Here is a 9,142-nt window from a genome sequence, read left to right on the forward strand (position 1 = left end):
ACTAACAGAGTTTTGTATGGGGCTGAGTGGAACAATGTGCAATTGGGCAGGGCTGAGGGGAGGCATTTACAGTAATCAAGACAGGAGATAAGAGGGCCCTGAATGAGATTTCTTGCCATGTGCACAGAATAAAGAGGCTAAATCAGTGATTCTCAAATTTTTGTAGTGGTGACCCCTTTCACATAGCAAGCCTCTGAGTGTGCCCTCGCCCCGGCCCCCCAATAAATTAAAAACATTTTTAAATATATTTAACACCATTATAAATGCTGGAGGCAAAGTGGGGTTTGCGGTGGAGGCTGACAGCTTGCGACCCCCCACATAATAGCCTCATGACCCCCTGAGGGGTCCCGACCCCCAGTTTGAGAAACCCTGGGCTAAATCTTAGATGGTGTAGAGCAGTATTTCTCAACTGGTGGGTCAGAACCTTTGGGGGGAGGTGGTCTGTTTCCCTCCACTCCTGTTTCCCTCCATCCTATCCTACATATTTTCCGTATCTGCAGCATCTCCTCCTGGCTGTCTCATAGTCAACATAAACTCCCCATCTTCCATGTGATTTAGGCCTAAAACCCGGGGATTGTCTCGGCCTCCTTTTCTGTTGCTCCTCACACCCAGACAATGTTTAACTCTTTCTGCTTCTTCCTCTGTGGCAGTGTCTCTAAAACTTTTCAGGTTGGAGACTTCGGATTTGAAGTTTAAAAAAATGCAACCTGTCCATACATTTTTATTCTTATAGTAAATGTACTGGTGGTGATAATAAGATGTGTGTTTGTTTTTCCAGAGGTTGATAGAGAATACTTGACCTTCATGGGTAAGCTTGTGCAGGAAGTGAGATTTTTCTTTGATTTAAATTATAATAAAATTTTCAACACATCTGGACCTCTGATTGCCTTTTGTGACCACCTCCGCACAAAGGTTGTGACCAGTTGAGAAATACTGCTCTGCATCATCTAAGATTTAGCCTCTTTGTTCTGTGTACACGGCAAGAAATCCTATATATAGGAAAGACTTATTTTAAGAGCTTATTTTTATATATAATCTTTTCACATCTTGCAACTCTGGTACCATGGTGATGATGAGTGTGTAGATCTATGTAATTAGTAGGAAAAAAATGCTAGTTTCAAGGCTTGAACTTGCACAGAACTATGGATTTTAATTTGAACATTTTGTACAAGACTTTCAGTCCACTTTCACATCTTCAAACTGGAAATCAGCCTATATTTCTTCATTAAGATCCCAGAGGAACTTGAAGGGCAGGTCTTTCATTTTCTCATTAAAAACCTTGTTGAACTTTTCACTTTGTGACACAGTCATTATGTTCTTCCAGTCTCCAACGGTCCCTGAGGTGGAAGGAGGAGAAGGAGACGTCGTGGTTAGATGCTCTGCTGCCACCTGGACTTTTTATTATAAACTGAATAAAGCCTGTGCAGCAGGTAAGAAGCTGTGAATGCTGCTAGTTGGGAACAGTTCCTTTTCACTTCATTCCTACCTCATCTCCCCAAAGTGTAGCTCTCTAGGACTTTGGGAATTTGAAAATATATTTCCAGATCTGGGGTGTTGCTGAAATATAGCACAGACACCAGTTTTTAAACTTAGAATTATGTGTGCTGTCCACCATACCGTTATTGTCCCTCTGATTAGCTAGTGGAAGCTTTTGATCATGTGACTTACATGTTACAGATGTCCGCAGCCTTATCTGAAAACGCTGTCCCTCTGATAAACCATGCTATTGGTGAGAATTGATTTTGTTTTTTGTAGAATCTAATGGAGTCCCTGTAGAAAATTTTAATGGGCCAATGACTTGACAGCAATGGCAGTAATTTGACCCAATAATTTTAGACAGTGTCACCAATTCTGTTTTAGGCATTAGTAGCTTTATACAACTCCATTACTATCTTGTACCGATTTCTTCTGGCACAAATCGTAGAGGGGAAATTGGGAACAGGAAGGTGTTATTGTTAAAAGAAATATGAATTTCTCTGAACATCCTTTTCAGATAATGCTGTACTTAACACTAGGCAGTGGTTTTCTACTTTTCCATACTGGGACACCTGTTTCCATTCCAGGGCCCTGCTCCCTTCTAGGTAAAATCACCTCCTATTTAGCAATATCAGAAGAACAGAGTCATCACAAGCCTGTAACATCTATTCACAATTCCAAGTTGAGAACCTCCAAGATAAAGGATTCAACAGGATAAAAACCCACCTCCTCCTTCCAGGCACGAGAATTGTTTCTTAGATTTTATTACTTGGATTATTTCATGCTCTGCATTATCCCTGAAAGCTGTCGTGCATCTGAACTGATTTATCTCACCATTTATGAAGCTGCACAGAAGCACTAGACTTTCTTTTTCTCCTAGTGTTCACAGATTTTAAGAAAACAACAAGGAGTCCAGTAGCACCTTAAAGACTAACAGATTTATTTGGGCATAAGCTTTCATGGGTAAAAAACCCACTTCTTCAGATGCATGGAGTGAAAATTACAGATGCAGGCATTGTTATACAGACACATGAAGAGAAGGGAGTTACCTCACAAGTGGAGAACCAGTGTTGACAGGGCCAATACAATCAGGGTGGATGTAGTTCACTCCCAATAATTGACAGCCCCCCAACCTGAAGCAAATACACACCAGCAACTACACACCACTCCACAGAAACACTAACCCAGGAACCAAACCCTGTAACAAACCTCGTTGCCAACTCTGTCCCCATATCTACTCGAGTGACACCATCAGAGGACCCAACCACATCAGCCACACCATCAGGGACTCATTCACCTGCACATCTACTAATGTGATATATGCCATCATGTGCCAGCAATGCCCCACTGCCATGTACATTGGCCAAACTGGACAGTCTCTTCATAAAAGAATAAATGGACACAAATCAGACATCAGGAATGGTAACATACAAAAGCCAGTAGGAGAACACTTCAATCTTCCTGGACATTCTATAACAGATTTAAAAGTAGCCATACTTGAACCAAAAAAACCCTTCAGAAACAGACTTCAAAGAGAAACTGCAGAACTAAAATTCATTTGCAAATTTAACACCATTAATTTGGGCTTGAATAGGGACTGGGAGTGGCTGGCTCACTAAAAAAGCAACTTTTCCTCTCCTAGAATTGACACTTCCTCATCAATTATTGGGAGTGAACTACACCCACCCTGATTGTATTGGCCCTGTCAACACTGGTTCTCCACTTGTGAGGTAATTTCCTTCTCTTCATGTGTCAGTATAACAATGCCTGCATCTGTAATTTTCACTCCATGCATCTGAAGAAGTGGGTTTTTTACCCACGAAAGCTTATGCCCAAATAAATCTGTTAGTCTTTAAGGTGTTACTGGACTCCTTGTTGTTTTTGTGGATACAGACTAACACAGCTACCCCCCGAGACTTGACAGATTTTAAGGGTGGCTGTTTTGGGGGGGGGGTTGATCTCAACTTTTATAGATGGTATGAAGTGAATTTTTCAATTTTTTGAAATGTTGACTTTTTTCCTCTTTCAAACTTTTTACTATTTGTTGGCCCTGATCTGCTCTGCAAACAAACACTTATGGTGTTGCACCAAGCAAAATAATGCATCTCTTTTTTCCACCTTTGGGAAATAAAGCCCCACTCACAAACTTTAATGCCACAAAGCCAATTGTTACCTAGGGACAGAAAGTTTTGTTTGTCATTGGAAGTCTTAGGGTACGTCTATACTTACCCGCTGGTTCGGCGGCCAGCAATCGATCTTCTGGGATCGATTTATCGCGTCTTGTCTAGACGCGATAAATCAATCCCGGAAGTGCTCGCCGTCGACGCCGGTAATCCTGCTCTGCAAGAGGAGTAGGCGGAGTCGACAGGGGAGCCTGCCTGCCGCGTGTGGACCCACGGTAAGTACCTTTAAGTTCGAACTAAGATACTTCGACTTCAGCTACATTATTCCCGTAGCTGAAGTTGCGTATCTTAGTTCGAACTGGGGGCTTAGTGTGGACCAGCCCATAGACAGTTAGCTTCAACACATCTTGTGCCGGGATCTGCAGGATTAAATGTTTATAACAAGTGGCTGCTTCCGCCTTACCTCTGCGAAGAAAATTGTCTCTGCCTTTCTCCAAGATACATGTCTTGTCCTCGTAGTTTGACCTGGGATCAGATTTCATGTTATCGAATGTAGCCTTCCCCACAACAACATCCAACTCCTTTTCAGTCAGCCGTTTTCCTAAGAAGTCACAAATTTTCAGCACAGCACTTCTGAGATCCTGAAATGAGCATTATTTCAATTTAACAATTCCCAAAAGTAGAAAAGCAAAAGAGCCAAATTTAAAAAAAAAAGAGAGAGAGAGAGAATAGAGGATAATGGGATATTTCAATAAGGATGGGAAACTCAACGTGGAATGAAGGGTACTTCTCTTATCACACTGTTCGTAGGCAAGATTTTTATTCACTGTCACTGGTTACAGCAACATCAAATCCTGACATGTGAGTAGCAAGAAGAGTCCTTATAAGTCTCTTCTTTAGGTAACCCTTCCTCATGGCCTACCAAGAGAGAACAAGCTCATTTCTGGGTGTGAGAATACTATTGCTAACATTGTGTGATAAAGGCTGACAATTTTCTGAGCAAAGAATCGGTCTCATAGCTGTGGTTTGGAAATAGAAGGATCCATCTCAGGAGTTGGATCTCTTAATGGGAAGGGTCTTTCCTTGCTTTGTTAATCAGTCTTGATGCTATTCTCAGTGTGCTCCCTGCCAGTGCCAGCACTTCTCTCCCTATTTAGCTAAGAGGTGCACTCATCTAGGCTTTGTTTCACTTAAAATATAAAGTAAAATTGGTTTTAAATTGATTTAGTTCAACCAACATACCCCCTGGGTGGCCCCTCTTAAAGTAGTGTAAACCTGACTTCTGCTGATCTAGCTGAAGTTGATAAGGAATCAAACGTAGCTGAGCTGGTAGAAAAATGAAAAACTAATTTCTAAAAAATTCAAACTGCTGAAATTGTTCCCATTTTGGAATCTTTGAAGTGGGTCGTGTTTTGTGTTTTTAAAAGATTTTTTAATAGATAGCTTTAAAAGAGTTATTGATATATTTTAGTTTTTGAAAACTGGGTTTTCAGTAAATGAAAAGCTTCAATTAAAAATTGCAAAAAAACATGTTTCACAAAAAATTAAGAGGAGACCTACAATTTTTTTACAAAATACTTAATTTTGATGAAAACGCATTCTGATCAAAACAGTTTGAGAAGCTGTAATATGTAGCAAATACTCTCCTTTCCCTTAAAGATGCCACATGGGACAGATTATGTAGCTGCTTTTTTGCTTTGCAGACAAGGAGCGGAAATAAAGCAAGTTAACTACCCCAATGGTTCTCACATTCATCATATTTCTTCACTAGGAAGTAGATTAGACTGCCTGGGCTGCTTCCAGAGGTATTATGTATGCAGTGTTGTTGTAGATGGGTCAGTTCCAGGATATTAGAGAGACAAGAGGGTGAGGTACTATCTTTTATTGGACCATCTTCTGGTGTGGGGAGAGAGGGAAGGAGGGAGAGAGATGCTCTTGCGCTACACAGCTGTTTCTCTCACCAACAGAAATTGATCTGATAAAAGATATCTCACACACCCACTTTGTCTTATCATAGGTATCAGGTTGTCACACAGACTCCACTGGGAAGGTCACAATCAATTTGCCCTTTCTTCTTCCCTGCGCTCTTGCAGTATTCCATACTCATTGATTGCCTTGTATTGCTCATTAAGCCCTGCAAGCATGTGTAGGGGCAAATACCACTCCCCAGGACACTCATTTACTGAGAGGGAAATTCTATAATTCCTTTTCTTTTATCCATTTTCAGCTTTCACATCACATTACACATCTGTGGTGGTGTGAGGAAACTGGCTCATTATTACAGCTGTTCAAAAAATTTCTATTGAATGGTTTTGTTTTGTTTTTTAAAAAGAAATTATTAGAATTGCCTTTAATTGCTGTCATGTGTGGTTTGTTATTTTATAATTAAAGAAAAAAGAGAAAACATTTCAGTTTTAGGGTTTCAGCAGCGTGTATGTGTGTGTGTGTGTGTGGAATAGTTTTGAAGAGAAATTTTGACAAAAATATTTTATTTTACATCAAATCTTTCCTCATTTTGGGGGGGGACGGGACGCTTTTCCCCAAAAGCTCTAATCATTATTTATTTCAGCAGATGTTCCTTATTTTACTATTATATAATGTAGCATATATTTCACTATATGTTAAATTCAGACAATATGCAGCCCAAAAGACTATGGGTGGAATTTTCAAAAGTGACTATGTGAGTTAGACATGTAAGTCCTATTGAAAGTCAATGGGAGTTCTGTGGCCAACTCAGAAACCTCCCATTTTTCAGTTGGGTTCTTTGGAAAAATCTCACCCTATGGTCTTGATTCTGCTGCCCTGACATTGAGAAGTATTTTTTCAAGGCATGTCAGTGAAATCCATGAGACCAATGTATTTTGTGAGGAGTCACGTTGTGAGCAAGGTGGCAGAATCTGATTGGTTTACTGGATGGTGAAGTGAGGCATTAGGCCTGGCCTACACTTAGAAGTTAGGTCAACATCACTAAGATGCTCAGGGAACCATAGTATGGGGACAGAGAGGGATATACAGATCCCCCTGGTATGTGGCAGAGGTGGGAGTGGGGGGCACATAGTGCTCTCGCATGGGTGGGTGGGAATGGAGGTGAGACACACAGAGCCTCTGGCATAACTGAGGGAGTGGGGGTGGGGAGAGTTGCAGGAAGTCTCTGCCAAAGGGGATAGGAGAATGGGACACTGGGAGCAGGGGAGAAGGAAGGGATGCAAGGCAGCCCTGGCCCAGAGATACAAAGTTTGTGCCGCTTTAGTGTTTAGATAGAATATCAACAGGCCTCACCTTCTTCATCTCCTCATAAGTAAGGAAGAGAATATTGTAATCAGCTCTGTGGGTGTACCAGCCTCTGATGTGATCAAACCACGAGCTAGCAAGTACTTACAAGGGGGAAAAAATAATCGAACGTTAATGATCTCTAAGAGCAAAATAGTTCAATTATCAACACTTTAGCACCCTAATACTGTCACAAGCAGGGCTGAGAATGACTGTTTAAGTCCCTTCTTTAAAGACTAGTGGAAAACTTCAACAGGAAAGATTGAGGAAATTGTCTCAACCCAGAAGACCCCGTAACCCAGTGGTTAGGACATGTGTGAAATCAGGAATTTCAACCAGGGTATCCCACATCCTCTAAGTGCTCTAACCCCTGCATGATAGAGTAAAAAGGGGCACCACCTCTCCTGGCTGTGCTGTCATGTCAGTCCTCACGTGGTAGATGGTCTTTAAGTGGCCTCTGAGCATACCTAGTGGATAGGGTTCCACGGGCAAGATAGACAGGGGACTGCCTACTTTGTGAAGCCTACCACGTGAGCAAAGAACCAAGCTGCTCAGATGTGTCAGGACTAAGATATCTGTGCACATGCCCAGTGGTAGAAATGGAGGCTCCTTGGGGACTTTGCCAGGGGAAACTTAGGCATCTAGGGAATTTAGGCACCCACAGAGTTAGATGGCAGCTGAATGGGGCTTGTGAACAGGGGTGGCTCTAGGTACCAGCAAAACAAGCAGGTGCTAGGGGTGGCATAATGCTGGGGCCCCAGCTCCGACCTGAGGAAGTGTCCTGGGCTGGATCCTGACCACCCTGTTGTTCACTGACCAGGGCTGTGCGGTGGGACAGGGGGAGCTGGCTCAGTGGGGAGCGTGTCCCTGCCGCTCTCCCATGGGCAGCGGCCAGACCCCCTCAGGCAGGAGCCAGTAGCACGGCCCTGCCCCAGTCGCGGAGCAGGGGGTGGCGGCGGAACATGGCGGCCGGGCGGGCCGCTCCTCCAGCGCCGGCTGCGGGCTCCTCCTCGGCTTGTCCCTGCCTCCGCCTCTGCCTCCTCCTTCCCCCTGCGCTGCCTCCTGCCCGGGGAGGGGAGCGGCAGCCTGGGCTGAGCCAAACTCGAACCGTTGCGCAGGCCAAGCCCCCGCGGCCGGCTTGCGGGGGTCCCGGGGAGCGGGAGGCCCGGGCACGCTGCCCTGGGATCACCAGCCGCCAGCTGCTCTGCCCCGGACCCCGGCAGCCAAGCCCCGCAGCCGCCCCAGCTTGCTCCGCGTGGGAGCTACAGGCGGTGCCCCCTGCCCGGCTGGCTCTGTTCCCGGCCACACCGCAGGATGACCGCCCGGGACTCTGAGGTGTTGCTGAGGCTGCCCCACGCCAGGCTCCCCGGGATCTGCTGCCCCTTCAGCCACGGGGGCCCTAGGCCAGTGTGGGAGCCGGGCCGCAGCCCTGCTATCAGAGCCTCCTCCCCTCCCCGCGCTGCATAGCAAGACGTGGGACCGTGGGCAGGGCTGCTACAGCCATTTCAGACTGGGATTGATGCCGGGGGAGCAGAGGTGATTGTGCCTTGTCTGGAGGGACCGGGCAGCCCCCTCCCAACTCCCCCAACGCCCGCTGCTTGCTCCTGCCGGCACGGGGCTGCGACACCCAGCTCCGGAGGGAAGTGCCAAGCCCCCGGGTGTGCTTGCGGGGAAGGAGAGACAGAAGGCAGAGCTGTTCGGTGTCTCCCACGCAGCTCCAGGCACCTCTGGCTACTCGGCAGCGACAGCCAGGCTGGGTAGCCTGCCAGCAGCGTGACTTGGTCCGACCCGCACAGACCACATGAGCCCTGGGGTTGGCGCTGACGTCTTGCCTATGCCAAGGCCTCCGGCTCAGGGGCAGCCCTAGCTCTGCCCAGGCAGACACAGCCTGGCTCACTCCATAAATGAGTACACTAGGAGGAAATTGTTTTATTTCACTAACTACAAATTCTCTGTTTTCATTTAAAAAAAATTTTAAACAGTCAAAAACAAAACAAAACAAAACAAAAATTGCAAACTGCAAACATGTAAAAGCCAAAAAATAGGGGGAGGGGGAAGGGCAAATTTTTTTTTTGCTTGGGGCGGCAAAAAACCTAGAGCCAACCCTGCTTGTGAGAATCTAAATTTTGTGTTTAGGCCCCTAAAGTGGCAGTTAGACACCCAAGACCCCCTTGTGGCTTACCCCTGATTTGAGTTTTACAGACAGTCAGTTACATAGCTAACAACAAGTTGTGCTTTTACCTTTAGACTTCACTGGCCTCATACAATGGTAC

At 45.2% G+C, this 9,142-nt stretch overlaps 1 protein-coding gene across 2 annotated transcripts in view; it reads right to left on the reverse strand.

The window, feature by feature from the left end:
- Positions 1-1,130: 1,130 nt before the first annotated feature.
- LOC112106984 (amine sulfotransferase-like) overlaps positions 1,131-9,142 on the reverse strand; it is a 25,187-nt gene continuing 17,175 nt past the window's right edge. For both annotated transcript variants that reach the window (XM_024200491.3, XM_029912295.1), the window contains exons 3-5: positions 6,879-6,973; positions 4,063-4,240; positions 1,131-1,337 (exon numbers count right to left, since the gene is read on the reverse strand). In XM_024200491.3, coding sequence (XP_024056259.2) covers positions 1,213-1,337; positions 4,063-4,240; positions 6,879-6,973 — 398 coding nt within the window. In that variant the 3' untranslated portion in view covers positions 1,131-1,212. The remainder of the gene's footprint in view (positions 1,338-4,062; positions 4,241-6,878; positions 6,974-9,142) is intronic.

The sequence above is a fragment of the Terrapene carolina genome, unplaced genomic scaffold (assembly GCF_002925995.2).
Source record: "Terrapene carolina triunguis isolate 2854851 unplaced genomic scaffold, T_m_triunguis-2.0 Scaffold42, whole genome shotgun sequence".
NCBI classification, from domain to species: Eukaryota; Metazoa; Chordata; order Testudines; family Emydidae; genus Terrapene; species Terrapene triunguis.